The 16,528-nt window shown below is 39.7% G+C and overlaps 1 protein-coding gene across 1 annotated transcript in view; it reads right to left on the bottom strand.

Annotated features, from left to right (window-relative positions):
• The window catches only part of LOC108680385 (protein unc-13 homolog A), a 68,128-nt gene that overhangs the window by 12,865 nt on the left and 38,735 nt on the right, over positions 1 to 16,528 (bottom strand). The window contains exons 9-20 of the mRNA XM_018169195.2: positions 14,752 to 14,893; positions 12,357 to 12,483; positions 10,830 to 11,149; positions 10,220 to 10,370; positions 8,934 to 9,092; positions 5,411 to 5,536; positions 2,290 to 2,454; positions 1,877 to 1,990; positions 1,545 to 1,615; positions 1,236 to 1,332; positions 642 to 863; positions 122 to 288 (exon numbers count right to left, since the gene is read on the bottom strand). Of these exons, the coding sequence (XP_018024684.1) occupies positions 122 to 288; positions 642 to 863; positions 1,236 to 1,332; positions 1,545 to 1,615; positions 1,877 to 1,990; positions 2,290 to 2,454; positions 5,411 to 5,536; positions 8,934 to 9,092; positions 10,220 to 10,370; positions 10,830 to 11,149; positions 12,357 to 12,483; positions 14,752 to 14,893 (1,861 nt within the window). The remainder of the gene's footprint in view (positions 1 to 121; positions 289 to 641; positions 864 to 1,235; positions 1,333 to 1,544; positions 1,616 to 1,876; positions 1,991 to 2,289; positions 2,455 to 5,410; positions 5,537 to 8,933; positions 9,093 to 10,219; positions 10,371 to 10,829; positions 11,150 to 12,356; positions 12,484 to 14,751; positions 14,894 to 16,528) is intronic.

Here is a 16,528-nt window from a genome sequence, read left to right on the forward strand (position 1 = left end):
AAGTTTGAACAAAGCACTGTTTCGAATGCCTTTGGAACCAAAAATATACCACATCACCGAAAATTTCAACGTCTCCCGATTTATTTGACGATTACTGACGAGCCAGCCTCTTGGCACGCACCTTTTACCGAAGATCTGCGCGAGTTCCTCGAGTACGTTGTTAAGGGAAGCCTGGAGGTCATTGAGGATGGTCGCGACGTCGTCTTCTAAGCTCTTACCACCCATCATTTGGTACATCTTCTGCAGCTCTACTCGCAGCTGCTGGATGTTGTTCATCAAGATGCACGCCTGAAGAGTTAAAATAATCCATTATTTAATCTTTGAATTATTTAATCTTTTTTTTTCAGTGTGGCTTAGATATTCTTGATAAATGTATAGATAGAATATAGATATATTTGAGCTTAACATTTAAATTTCATATTTAGGGAGATAGTTGCACACTGTGGGCACGTAAAAGATTCTTCGTCAAATCGTAAGAAGATCAAGATTACCATAGAGTATAATATTCAATTTGATGATAAAATTGTATAGACTCAACCCTAATTTCAGGACTTTACTGGATCATGTGAGCGCATTATTGCTACCTGAGAAATACAATATCTCCAGGTTCATTATAATGATTTTGGTTTGTTCATGAATACCTTCTTTTCATCAGCAACGTAGTTCGGGAACTCCTTCTTGGTGATGTCAGCGTAAGCCAGCAGCACTTTGACGATAGTCTTAGCAAACCTCTTCATGAAGCGCTTCCAGATCTCCGGGTCTGGACACTCGAGCTTCGAGACGACGCTGAAGCACTGCGTGAGTTGCGTGAACACATCCACCACGGAGTTCGAGAACAGCGAGTGTTCCGAGCTCGGCGGGAACTGTCCCAAATAAAACGTTAGGTTAGATGATGTGTCAGAGTATAATCAAGACAAGATGCAAAGTGTAAAGTCATGGCCTTTACATCAAGTCAATGCTGAAGGTATGATCAAGTCTATACTACACGTAAAATCCATTCGATGCAACTGGTAAAAATTGATTGTCAAGACATTGGTTGATAAAGGAACGAGAGGTTTAACGTTCATGATCGAAAATAAATGACAAATTCTAGCGTAACCTATTCATTACTGATTGCTTAGTTCCAAAATCTCGATGCGACCCTATATGGAGTAAGCGACCCTATGTGGAATGAGGGGCCCTGGATGAAGTACGTACTACGTGATAAGGAACATAGTCACACAAGATGACCTTACCTCATCCTTCTTGTCTCTTTGGAAGGCCCCGTTGAGATACTCCAGCGAAACATCGTCGTTTTCGTTCAGCCACTGCATGACGAACGGCTCGAACCATCTGGAGGGAGTTTAGTTTATAGGCTCAAACTTCCAAGCATTAGAGAAAATTGTTCATAAGGCAAATAAACTTGAAAAAATGTGCTAGAACTTTTTAGAGGCGCCAGTGAAATGCGCAGCAATGCAGTGCACTAAAAGCCAAGAAAATGCGGTAATACTGCATATCATGGACTGTGTGTTACATGACCAAACATCCAGGCGTACGATACTCACGCAGGGTACTCAGGCACTTGGTTTTTGTAGGGAGGCACGTCTTTGACGTAGTTGTCGTACAGCCACTTCACCTGCCGCCGCAAAAATGAGATAATTAATGAGCATGAGAAAGCGAGACTGCAGGATTTAAAATCGAAAAAATGAACGGTAAATAAGTTTGAAATATTAAAAATACTTTCCGACAAAATTTTTTTATTCGAAGCACCAAATTCAACATGAAACTACGGTTCACTTTCAATCTAATTTTCTAATACTTCCCAGCTCATTTGAACGAGAAAAATAGATTTACAGGGAAAAACTGTGATAATGGTACGTTGCAGGTTCACACTCACCCTGAAGTGCAGGTTCATGTACTCGCTGCTCTTGCACTTTCTGTGCTGTTCATGTTCCTCCAGCGCGTATTTCACGTCCATGGCGAACATCCCCCACATCGTCGCCGCCGAGAGCTAAAGAAAAAAATAAAGCTAAGCCTAAGTATTCAAGCTAAGTGCCAATAAGCTTTTCATTAGCTGCATTTCAATCAATCAATTCACTTGCAGTGTGACGACCCATGCATCGTTGTGCTGCAAATCCTGAGAAAATAACTGACCCTAATCAGTCACAGTACATGACTATTAAGAAAACAACGGACCCTATTATGTCATAGACATGACTCTTAAGAAAACAACGGACCCTATTTAGTCATAGGACATGACTTAAGAAAACAACGGATCCAATTTAGTCAGAGGAAATGTTCAGGGCTCACGGCGCCGATGTTGAACTCCTGAGGGAACTGGTTGAGGACGGGCGCGTAGCTGTTCTTGTCCTCGTCAATGACCGAGACGATGAGGGAGATGAGCTTGTACCAGAAGTCGACGCTGTCCAGCCTCGGGCCTTGCTCGCCGGGCTCTAACTTCTCGGCCGGGTCAACCTGCCGACACAGACACACTTTAGTCGTGACCCATTTGAGCCCTGACTCACATGAGCCCAGACACCATTGCACCCAGACACCATAGTGCCCAGACACCATAGTGCCCAGACACCATAGTGCCCAGACACCATAGTGCCCAGACACCATAGTGCCCAGACACCATTGTGCCCCAACACCAATGTGCCCGGAAGCATTTGAAGCCCAGACACACCTGCGACCAGACACACTTAAAAATGAAACATATTACCTAAGATGCACCTACGCCACGAAACCCGTACTCTAAGCCACACTTGGGCCCAGACACACGAAACTTGAGCTAAGTGCAGAACTCGTAGCCATCGCACCAATATATCTACCGTCAAGCACCTAATGCCATTACTGAGAGCTATAATAAACATTTATAGTCATAACCGAATATTGAACAGCCTATTGAATATTAATGAGCAACCTTTACCTCGTGTGCTCCTGTAACTTGCTATATATCTTAGGAACCTTCAATCATTTATGTAAAATAACTTTGTCATGTTAAATGCAAACTTATATACTTGAGCTTAAATTTCAACTTAGCGCAACCGTAAAGCTAAAAAATTATGCTACCAGGATATCGATTTTTTTTAAGGAGGAGTCTACCATAGAACCTAAGAACAACAAATTTATCCGAACATGAGATAGCAATAAACTTAACAAGATAAAAATAAAGCCGTAGCTGGCTATCCATTCAAGTTGCCAGAGCTAAGTGCAATTAATTATTCCATTGTTCATCGTCGGCGCTAAAGAATAGGCCAAGTTGGGCCTTTTCTTGACTTGTTCACAGGAGATCTAAAATCTGGCTTTTAGTTCAGATACTTTCACAACTGACGGTGAATCAGAAAGCTACTAAACTTTTACTAGGTGCATGGAGACATAGATAGCTCAAGTACGAACACATACTTTGGCATTACTTCATCTATCTTATTCCACAAGGCGTTCAAACTCGGCGCATCAACGAAGACGAAATTGTTTGGAATAGAGTATAAGAATGGCAGCTATTGATACATGCACTAACAATAAAGTTACGTTTAAATTGTAAGTTCTGTTAGCCTTCTAAAATACATTGAAATTTTGACCACAAACAAATTTATTGCGCGATGAAAAAGCACAACATGAGGAACATGAAGCTTTTTTTATCTCGGAATACTGAAGCCGAAATATTATAAGGCGACAATATTCAAAACTAAGCGACGCAAATTGGGATTCAAATATTTGTTGTTTGCGTTTTAATGCATTAGTCAATGAGGGCATTACTCAACATTTTTAAGGATTAACTAGAGTTATTTAACGTGTACATCGAAATTAGGCGATGGAGATTTCCTGATATCGGATGGTACGACGGCAGGAAAAACGTCTCAACAACATATAGTTGAAGATTTTTACTTCATTCGTCCATTTGGTTTGTTATAAAACTGCCTAGGTGTAAAGAAGTAACCTAGTTTTCAATTTTTAAGGTATCATAACCATTTTTACTAAAAATTTGTTAATTGTTATTTGCAAACTTTCAACGTATAGGCATTGAACGCGACCAAATTGTACTAAATTTTTCAGTTTCGTTGATAATTTATCGTCAGCTTCAGTAAAGAGATTTCCAAAATAAAAATTAAGATTCTAAACACAAGTTTAAGTGTCATTAAGAAGGCGCTCTAAGGCGTCCAGAGCTAAAATTTAAGACATAAAAAAATAGTGAGAGAATTAGCAAATGAAGCTACACAAGACCCATTGTCTAATATTGAAAAATATAACTCAGTACTCACTGCAGTGAGTGACAGAGAGCGCATTTTCTCGTCGACGAAAACGTGAAGTCACGGACGGACGGACGGACAGACGGACATGCCGAGCACAATAGCGTCTTTTTTCCATAAATGATAAAATACGCTAAAAATGAGCCAAACTGCAGCTAACTTGCAAGGGATTGGCTTGTATAAAGAACAGCAGGATTTTGCAAACTGAATAGCTCGATAATTGGAAAAAGAACTTTTTTGCTGTCCACGGTGAGTACCAGATACAAACACGCAAGCCGAAATATTAACGAACAAAATTTCAATGAGAGTCTTCACTGTCAACACTCTGACCTACAAATATTAATGTTCACCATAAAACCTGATCCGAGTTACTTGACAGTGAAAACTCAAAAGAATGAATGGGTCATATTATCCTAATAGTGACATTTTCTGCACGTGGCATTGAAAGGCTTTTTTGCCAGCCTAAACTTGTCAGGATGACCTAAACAAATGCAAAGAATGAGTCGCTACTTTGAAAAGTCTTACTCATATCTCCGAGGTAAAATTATTTATCCAAATGCTTCGTATCAGTAGAAAAGAAAATAAAAATTTCATACCAAAAAACATAGATGGCTTATTGATCCAAAAAATACAAATGAGGCCTCGGAGTCACGTGATGGCTTTGGGATGTTGAAAATAATTTGAGAAAAGATGACATCTGACCACCATTCACAAATTTTCTATAATGATTAAGCAAAGTTTTTTAGCAATGACAAAGCCTGTCTTCAGTTCTAATATCCGATGCATGATTTGTGGATGAAATTAAATACGATATCAATGAATGACGCTCGCAAAATTCGAACCAACAAGTTGATCTTACCATGAAATGAAGCTGGAGATTCAGTAAACAAAAATTTCGAATTGAACGGGACATGACCCGAACTCCATGCCTGTCTTCCCGTGTAGGATATCATTAATTATAAAGAGAAATATTCAAATAATATCAATAGAAGTAAAAATATGAAAAATGGCATGAGGCTGAAAGATGAAAACCAACCGCCTATAGTTAATTGGGGCGCTCACAATTTTTTAATCACAAAATGGACTTGCGTCGCGGTTAAATTACAAGTCCCAGACACTTTGAGTCATAATTACATTTAACCACGTGAACATATTTTACTGCATTCAACAGCATGTCTCACCTGGAACTCCCTGCTGAAGAGCTCGTAGCAGTTCTCGAAGAGGAACTGATACGTGGACTTGAGGCAGGCGATGGCACAGTCCTTCACCACCACACTCGCGCGCGGCGGCGACGCAAGCTCTTGTACCTGCAATATTTTGATGAATTATTCCAAATCTCTCACCATGAATGATAGCTTTAAAATAAGTTATTAACTACAAATGTAGTATGATAATTTCAATCTCTAATCAAAATCACACTAATCCTCACATCATTCCATTTATTTACTAATTAATCTATCCATCATACATTGTACGAGAACTTGCTTTGGTGCTCAAAAACGTAGTAAATCTGCAAATCAAACAAACTTCGGGACAATTTCGCATGTCCCTAATCACGCTAAAATATACACAGAACATCACAAATAAGCAGGTCAATTGACAATTAAATAGATTGATCAAAGTTTGAAATAATTGGATTACACTCAGGAATGAGTGTAGACAAAGAATGGCGCCGTAACAAGCCTCATATTATACACGCTTAACTGCTTCGTGCGCATATTCGTGGCCACTGCCACAGTTTCAGTGTCGGGAAACGCGCGGTAAAAGAACGAAACGAGCGAAACAAGAGCTTTTCCCAGACGTAACTCGGAGTATTAAAGTTGCAGCTAACCCTGACCGCAGCTGCGCTGTAGAGCTGCAGCTCAGTTCCACAGGTGCTGTACAGCAGCTGTAGCTCAGCTTTAAACCATTCGATGCGTTTGGGGCAGCGAAGAGCTCTCTCTCGTTATTGAACTATCGGATTGCTGTAGCGGCGACGGAACATTTCTCATATCGAGGTGGTATACGTACGCCTATAATACTAATACTTAGCGCATCTGATCATCGCCATCACTATAGCAATATATAACGTTACTACATGGCTGAATATATCAATAACGCATTGTCGCATAATGATGCATTCATTATGTTAATTGCGAACTACTATAAATAATTAATTTTCAAACTAGGTATCGAGAAATATGACAGAATCAACCTATTGATGTATTTAGCGATCAAAAATACGAGTTTTGAGATATAGAGCAATTACAATTATATAAAATACCAGCAGATATACATTAAATAATATTTGCATTCAATTTTCTGCTAACTAATTTAGAATGAATGTCAAGTTTGCCCTCAGGTTATCAACAACGCAAATTTGTTGCTCCACACACGACGCGCCGCACTTTGCAAACGAGCATCTCAGCGTCAGAAGCCTGTCATGGAAATATAAGGCAGATCGTAACGAAAGATTCCTGCCACTGCACGATGGGATTTGCTTGCTTTAAAAATCGTTCGGCCATTCGAGGGAGAATTCCCGGTAGCTTTAGTGTATTTGGTATTCAGACAAAGGCACGAAGCAATTGAAGATATCGTAAAAAGTAGTCGGTAAGACCTTAAAAGAACTTGAAACGAGTTCTCTGTACAATCACAGTAAGAGTTTTGCGGGGACACCTGCCATCAGCTGAGCGAGATCCGGCACTTCGGTAAAGCAGATATGGCGGCCATCAGAGCCAACAGGCGATCTCTGAGTCAAGTCCAACCAGACACTAAATTAAGTCTAAGCCTGTCATTCTCAACTCAAACAACTTGAAGGCTTATGATTATTACCAAAGAAATGAAATTTGACTGTTTTTTAGTATGGTTACACAGAAATACACTGAATTTTGTTTGGAGAAACTTTTTCGCCGAGTTTGCATTTTTAATCGGAAACGAGAACAGCAGAGGATTGACCGGTATTGAATTACGGTATTGACCATTGCCATGTTCGATTCAAACGTGTTTTAGAGGACTGGGCACAACATGGTGCAGTTGAACATATCCGATCAATGGAATACAAAGTGTGAAAAATCGGTGTTCATTTCCATATGAACTGAACCTCCTTGCATGACACGTCAAGTTAAAGAGATTCATGGCTTCCCAACGAAATAACAATAAATGTTATAACAATGGCATATATAATTATAGATATATAACTCCACACTATACTTCCCTCATGAATTGTGGAAATACAGCATGTAATTCTCAGTTCGCATGGAATATTATATACTTATCATTGATTTAAATAATCAATTTTCTTTTAAACATTATCACTTTACAAAATTATCAAAATTTTCTAACATGAAATAAAAACAAGAATAGTAGCCTAGATCTGAAATAAGCATAAAAATAATTTCAACTAATATCAAGTATTCATCTAAAACGTCTTCAAAATTCAGACTGACTTTTTGATACTCGCAGAATATTTATTTCACAGTAAGCACGTGAGAGATTTATCTCTTTACTGCCGTTAAAAAAACACTCTTGGGTTGAAGTTCGAGCATGAAAGTGGTATGAATGGACGAGAATTGCAACAAATTGTTGATGAATTATTATTTACGTCTCGGTTGTGGCCAATTCGACCATCACGACGCACTTGACGTCAATTGCCAGCAATGAAGATTATTACCTTAGCAATGGAAACAAAATACCATCAATAAGCTCAAAATGATGCCGGAAATAGCACCAGTCGATTGTTGCTATTGATATGCTGCAGAGATGAAATTTCCGAACCTGCAGCTTTCCTTGTAAATAATTTCGAATAAATCTGAATTTTCAACGCAAAAGAAAATAATTTGCTAGATTTTAAAGAAAAAATGTGAGAAAAAAAACGAATCTCAGCCAAATGCTTGAGAAAAATTGTGAAAAATTGCGTTTCGTGCCACATGAATGACCCATTGCCCATCTTTCAGGTCAATAATCGTTTTTAGTTCTCACAGATAAATGCAAGGATAACGAAATATTAAATAATATGTTCAAATTAGTACAAAATGGACTTATGATAATGAAACAGCCCCACATTCATCAGATCATCACATAATATGTGCTGCCTGATAATGAGGGATCAGAAATTAATAATAATAATAAACACGAACTTCGCCCGGCATTGTAAGGAAGAAGGCACTGACCTTCATCCCAAAGAAGAAGGCACTGACCATCAAGAAGAAGGCACTGACCTTCATCCAAAAGAAGAAAGCACTGACCTTCATCCTAAAGAAGAAGGCACTGAAATTCGTCCTAAAGAAGAAGGCACTGACCATCAAGAAGAAGGCACTGACCTTCATCCAAAAGAAGAAAGCACTGACCTTCATCCTAAAGAAGAAGGCACTGACCTTCATCCCAAAGAAGAAGGCACTGAAATTCGTCCTAAAGAAGAAGGCACTGACCTTCATCCTAAAGAAGAAAGCACTGACCTTCATCCTAAAGAAGAAGGCACTGACCTTCATCCTGAAGAAGAAGGCACTGACCTTCATCCTAAAGAAAAAGGCACTGACCTTCATCTAAAAGAAGAAGGCACTGACCATGATCCAAAAAAAAAGAAGACACTGACTTTCATCCTAGAGAAGAAGGCACTGACCTTCATCCTAAAGAAGAAGGCACTGACCTTCATCCTAAAGAAGAAGGCACTGACCTTCATCCTAAAGAAGAAGGCACTGACCTTCATCATAAAAAGAAGGCACTGACCTTCATCCTGAAGAAGGTGATGGAGGTGAGGAGGTCAACAGTGCTCTTAAGATCCTGGAGTTTCTCAGCGCTGCTGGCCGGGAAGTTATTGCGGTACATGGAGAGGTCGATGCGCAGCGAGTTATGCAGCTGGTCTAGCAGCTTCACGAACTTCTCTTTCTGCGACCAAATAATTTATCATTAATTAATCATTAATACTCCGAGAACTACTATTGCTGCAACAAATGTTATCTTATTGATTAATCGTTATATAATCATTTTTTAATCATTAATCATACACGAAGTTCACTTTCTACAACAAATGACGCCTGCTTATCTAATCGTTCAATGATAGTTTCTTTACCAAGTGATATTTCATCAGTCACCAACGAGTTTTTCTTCCATCAGTAAAACACATCAAGTATCATCTATTAGAAGTGTATTGCTCTTCTGCAGAATTGACACAATCATCCAGTGGAATTTTGAATTTTCTCATTAAGTAAAAAGCATCTTTTCCTCTCGGTTCATAATCTTCTTTAAAGCGGATCACGATATAATGGTTCGAAGCAACACGTGGCACCTATAGCCTATCACAGTCGAACCGACCCTGATGTTCGTGGTAGCCAAGCCTATCAAAATTTATATGCGTTTGCATTGTGCCTTGAATGGGTATTGTTTTCTCAATGAAAAAAATTGAAGCTATGAGGTTTATGAATCTTTTCATTGAGATCTTTTTATGAATTTTATGAAAAATCTTTTCATTTTCATCTTTTCTTTTTTCATTTTTCATTCAATGAAAGATCTATGAGGTTTATTATGGTCCATGTATCCGGTAAGTTAGGCACTAAGAACTAAACCCTGGCGAGTTCGATATTTGCTAATGCAGACCAGTGTCAACTTTATCATAGAGATTAGTTTAATTTTCTTTGTAAGAGGAATGTCCCAATCAACGTATTAGGTCATATAATAAATTCGACGTAATATGTAGTGATTCGTTGAGAACTACAAGATATATTACCTCAACATTAATCTTAATCGAAAACTTTGAATCTAACAAGACTTTGAAAAAATATCAAACGGTGTTAAATGATGCCCGCAGGTACTCGTACAAAATATCAAACTGTAATAAAAGATGCCATTATGTACTCGTACAAAATATCAAACTGTGGTACTCAGGTACATACGAGTACTCAGGTACTCGTAACTCGTATAAAATACCAAACAGTGATAAAAGGTGAACACATGTTCTCATATAAGAATCCTTCATTTATTTTAGAGTCAAGTACAATATAAAAAGAACTTCTCACCCCGAAGTTGGAAGCAGCGAATCGATCAGAAGCAGACACTGCGGAGGAAGCTGTGGTGTGCGCGTAGAAGGCGTTGATGTTGGCGAGCAACGTAGACATGACCGCCGGCACTCCGGGACACAGATACTTCGTGGACAGGCAGTGGAAGTGGCTGCACGTATCATAGGAAATACGTTGATACTTTTTGGAATTTCTTTGAGATAACATAACGAGTGCCAGCATCAACGTTAGTGTCATCATTACCCGAGAATCTACGAGGTATGGACACTGGTCGATATAGAGGTTATAATAATATCAATAGAGAGACAACAGTGGTAAAACTCAGCAGATTGAAGCAAAAAATTAATTTATTTAAGACATCTTCCGACAGCGATGCCTGCTTGTGTGCTTAATATTCACGAATATTTCCCAAGACAGTCAATATGAGTCAAGGAGAGGGGATAATGTATATTACAGGATTGCAAACTATAGAGTTCAATAGTCAAATAAACCCAATACAAACAAAAAAGTTGGTAAATTTACCACAAAATTAACTCAAGTTTATTTTCAGGTACACAGAATACTCGGATCAATTTCAGAACATGAGCAAATACAAAACGCTGGAACTCACGTCATGGCCTCATAGATGCTCTCGATGCCATATCTCATGGCGAATTCGTCGACGATTTCCTGGGCGGGGTCGTCGAAATAAACTTTCCAGGCGTCGTCACCTTTAGCGGTTGGGAGCTTCACAACGCCACCTTCACTCTCACACAAATAATGGAAAAGATTCTCGTGGAGACACGTGTACTGCACGTGGTATGGAGCCACCTTCTCCTCTCCTTTGATCTCCACGGAGATGTGGAGTCTGATAGCGCCTGACACCGCAGATTTGTCTGTGCGCTTCTCCAGGTTGTACCACACGTCCATCTCCCCCGATAGCGTCCTTACCTGAAGGAGGTGACGGGCAAGAAGACTTGACACATAAAAAGGCAGTAAAAAAACTTCGTTGAATTATTCAGATATGCGAGGGATTGTAGGATTTTCAGATGATATGAGATGAACGTTCATCGATATTCATATCTCCACCGATACTATCTGCTAGCATCCTATGGTAGGGGGCAGAGGAGTGTATAACATCTTGCACGGAAAATAAAGGTTCATACAAAACGTTTTCAGCATAGAAAAGTGCATTTAATTTCTTTAATTGTTAGCATTTGCACGATGAAATTGCAGAATTGTTAACACAGAGTCTGAAGTGAAATTAATTATAATTTCACTGATGTCATTAGCTTCAGACATGAAATTCTTATAGAACCCTAGAAAAATGGATATATCCTCAATGGGCGAAAAAAACGACTAAAATAGTTCAAAATTTGCGAATATAAAAATTAAAATGACAAACAAACCTTTAGTCACAAGCAACAAGTTGTTCGATTAAAATAATTTAAAAATAAGAACTTAAAAAGGAGAATTTATGCGCCAACGTAGCAAGCTTCCTATTGGCGTGTAGAGCCCACTCGAGGAGCCAAGTTTGGCCAGGGCAATCAAAGAGAGATTTGAGAGTGAAACTCTTCCTGCACTGCGCTCCCAATGAAGATTTAAAGACAGGCTTCAGCGACGTCTGGGTCTTTTTGCAGCACGGAAAACAACGCAGAAACGCACAACCCAGAAATTGCTACTGGCGCAGTGAAAAAGCGAGGCGGATAGCGAAGACATATAAAAATTCAAACTTGTTCATGATAATTCCTATGAATATAAATAAGATGCCCATATGCATTAGAAATGACACATTAAATAAGCTCGTGAGATAGTGAAACATATATTAATAGTACCTAACCGAACACGCGGCATGAGAAGGAAGAAGTTTATTTCAATCTGTTTTCTTGGTGAACAAATAAAACTATGTAGAGATAAACATGATGCAGGCCGAAGTGTAGGTCTGATGACATGATGATGGCCAGAGTCTGATGACATGATGCAGGCCTGGGTACAGGTCTGATGACATGATGCAGACCTGGGTACAGGTCTGATGACATGATGCAGGCCTGGGTACAGGTCTGATGATATGATGCAGGCCTGGGTACAGGTCTGATGACATGATGCAGGCCTGGGTACAGGTCTGATGACATGATGCAGGCCAGGATGCAGGTCTCACCTCAATGATGGTCTGGCCGAGGAAGTCATCGCTCTCTCTGGTGAGCTTCTGGCGCAGCTTGGACTTGATGTCGTTGTCTTCGTCCCACACGCGCACCTTGATGCGGTCGCTCGAGTTGTGGCACTCGCTGCAGGGCAATGAGGCGAGGAAATTACCGTGTGTCATGTGTGGCGTGGCGTAATGATATAAGGAAATTACCGCGTGCCATGAAGCAATTATGTAAGGAAATTACCGTGTGTCGTGTGTGGCGTGGCGTAATAATGTAAGGAAATTACCGTGTGTCGTGTGTGACGTGACGTAATGATGTAAGGAAATTACCGTGTGCCGTGTATGACGTGACGTAAAAGTGTAAAGAAATTACCGTGTGTCGTGTGTGGCGTGATGTAATGATGTAAGAAAATTACCGTATGTCGTGCATGACGTGTAGCAAAAACGTCACCATTAATCATGTATTTCTGTGTGGCATGACGCAGTCACGTCGTACGTTAAGTGAATCAATTATGTCAAGAGTTACGTGTCACGTATATATGACGCAAAATAACCTCACTTGTCCGCCACTGTATTAACGTCAAAGGCTTCGTTGATTGAAAATTTTACGTATTTTACATCAAAGACACTGTAGTGTAAAGATGTAAATGGTTTTAATAGAGAACAGTCAGCAATAATTCTACGGGCAATCCATATTCGCGGGGAGCGCAGATGTAACACGCCGAGCCTTGCGAGAGCCAGAGACACCGAAAAAAAATTTTGAGGCAAGAGACGGCTAATTTCACTATGAAATAAAATAAAACGTTCATGCTTACTCCGCCCATCCAGCGACACAAACACTGAGTATTCCATATGACCAAAACATTAACGAATAGTGAGCACTCTGTAGATCCTTACTGTACACAAAAAGTGAGCACTATACACTCAGTATACAGAACCTAAATGTTCACATAAACTGAGCATTCAACTGAACCAAATTCTCGCAAGCAGTGAGTACTCAACAGAACATAAATATTACCTAGTAAACAATGAGCAATCTGCAGATCATGGCTGTTCACAAATATTGAAAACTCAAATGAACCTAAATATTTACCAATAGTTAACACTAAAGAAAGTAAATGTACACAATTAGTGACCACTCTACAGAACTTGAATGTTCACAATGAGCGCTCTTCTGAAGCTAAATGTCCGAGCGCATGCGACTGAATGTCTGCCAGACAAACAGAGCCATCGCTCAGAGTTTTCTGTCCCCGCGAATCAATTGCGTTCATCGAGAGAGAAATTGCATGAGAACGGCCGGTCAATAGCTGTCTGTGGGCGAATCATTGATCTTGTACAAGGCTTAACCCTCTACTGCCTGACATGAGTAACCGGAGCAATATTGTCACAAGGCTACTTCCCAAAAAGGATACGTTGCTAGTGAGCGCAAAATAACTTACAGTGATGGTTGCCGCAACGTACGACAACTTTAAAATGTTCTCTTATGCGTACAAACGTCCTCAGCTAGGTTGCTACACTCAATAGTTTACGTATAATATAAGTTGGAAGTTATGTTCCCGGAGAGTGACATACGGTGGTAGAGGGTTAACATGAATTTCTAGGACGGCTCATAGCTGGCAACTTCACTTGCCGACACCAAATAATTCGTTTTAGATAGCTTCCATCTATCAAAATGTTTTGCTTCTGAGTGAGAGAGAGACTACTAACGCTGGATTAACTACAAACTAAGGATTAACTAAGGATCAAACACAATTAAGGGCTGTATTAATTTTCATCGCGAATTATATAATGAACTTTTTTGCGCCAACACTGATGTAAGGCTGGTCATGATTCTAACGCATACGGAAATATTCGACTTGAACTAGTAGGTCTCCAGATTTTCGATTAGAATGTTTATCGACTTCTGCCGAGAGGTGAAAACAAAGCTCGCCTTCTCATATGTCTTCCACAGCTCAACCTGCCATGAGAAGAAAAGAGCGGCCTTCATCACGTTCTAGGAAGCTGGTCGAGACTTTTTCAGTCTCAGTTTGTGAAGGTAACAGCAAGATTGCAAGACGTTCGTCCAGTGAGAAAAGTTGTGGTGAAAACTTGAATCCTTAGCCCCATCGACGCGAAAATTCGGAACAGTTCCCAATCATTAATTCGAAGCAAGAGACTCGGAGTATTATTGAATGCACGTAGTAAAATCCGTAGATTTTGACAGGAGAGGTTTCGGCATAATAAATTGTTTGATAATCCTAGCGTAGAAGATCCAAACCCTATACGGAAAAAATTTACCAGCGTATTATATTTTATTATATTATATTATACTATATTATTCACCTTACAACAACCTCATTTCATTACCACATCCCAACGACGGACTACGAGCTGAACACAACAAAATTATATTCAAAAATGAACTCACAAGTTGAACTTCTCATGCCAGACAGGGTTGAGTTCCTGAGGCACGGTCTTGGTGCGCTTCTTGACTTTGCCGACCTGCACGGTGACGTACGGGTCCGAGGTGCCGCTTTTGTCCTTCGCGATCAGGCCCTGAGCGCTGATAACTGCTCAGGGGAGACAACACTGCGAGTCAACACAAAATAAATATAAAGTTCAATAATAATGTTACGGTTTATCATCATGTTGATGTTGGCTAACTTCAGAAAAGAAGAAGAAAAATACTTTAATTGGGCAGCTCACGGGACTGCAGTGATTTACGAAATGTGGAGAATGGCGGAGTGCGAAATGTAAGGTCGACGAGCTGACATTAATTTTCGAGTACTTGTGTAGGAATATGTGAACGCTGGCGTAAAGTTTTGGGTCTTTATGTAGGAATATAGGCATATATATGGGAACGCTCGCGTAAAGTTTTGGGTCTCTGTGTAGGCATATGGGAACGCTCGCGTAAAGTTTTGGGTGTTGGTATATGAAGATATGAACGCTCACGTAAAGTTTTGGGTGTTTGTATATGAAGATGTGAACGCTCGCGTAAAGTTTTGGGTCTCTGTGTAGGCATATGGGCACGCTCGCGTAAAGTTTTGGGTTTTTGTATATGAAGATATGAACGCTCACGTAAAGTTTTGGGTGTTTGTATATGAAGATGTGAACGCTCGCGTAAAGTTTTGGGTGTTTGTATATGAAGATGTGAACGCTCGCGTCAAGTTTTGGGTGTTTGTACATGAAGATGTGAACGCTCGCGTAAAGTTTTGGGTGTTTGTACATGAAGATGTGAACGCTGGCGTTGCGGCTTAGGTGCACATGTTCCTAAAGGGAGATTTGAAGGTTGTGTTACTGTTTAGGTTTAGTGAATGAAGATGAATGAGCTTCATGTTTTTAAGTAGACCCACAAAATATGTTAAAAATAAACATTAGCTGAAGCTAAATTGGATTAATAAAATCGTAAAAGAAAGATTTACAACTAATACTGACAATTTTTTTTCGGAAAACATAAACAGAGCCCCATGATAAACTTGTTTGTCAAGACACTCAAATAATAAATAAATGATTCAATTAATAAGGAATTAATAATTAAATAGTCTTAAAGGCATCGCCTTCCTATAGCCAGTTAACGAAACATTCCAGTCGATTAAGGCTTGGAGAACAACGTGTCACTGTATCGCTCTCATTATTTGTTGGTTCCCATCCATATCTTCATTGATAAAGAATTGCGTTGGAAGCTTCAGATTTGCAGCCTGCTCAGCTACGTTGAAACATACCAGGGAAATTCGAGTACCGGTTTGATGGAAAGACGGTCTTAGGTCGAGGGATGATCGGGATAGCAAAAGATTATAGGGATTTTGGAGAGATCAGAGTGAAGTGGTCTAAAATTTGCAGCTACTTTGGTGGAAAGTATGCAGAATACGATACTGTGTGGGACATAATGAAGAATGTAAACTGTGTGGGACATGATGGAGAATGTAAACTGTGTGAGGCTTGATGGAGCATGTAAACTGAGTGAGGCTTGATGGAGCATGTAATTTATGTGAGGCTTGATGGAGGATGTAAACTGTGTGGGACATAATGAAGAATGTAAACTGTGTAGGGTCGATGGAGAATGTAAACTGTGTGAGGCTTGATGGAGGATGTAAACTGCGTGAGGCTTGATGCAGGATGTAAACTGTATGATTGATGGAAGATGTAAACTGTGTGATTGATGGAAGATGTGAACTGTGTGATTGATGGAAAATGTAAACTGTGTG

The sequence above is a fragment of the Hyalella azteca genome, unplaced genomic scaffold (genome assembly GCF_000764305.2).
Source record: "Hyalella azteca isolate HAZT.00-mixed unplaced genomic scaffold, Hazt_2.0.2 contig12293, whole genome shotgun sequence".
NCBI classification, from domain to species: Eukaryota; Metazoa; Arthropoda; class Malacostraca; order Amphipoda; family Hyalellidae; genus Hyalella; species Hyalella azteca.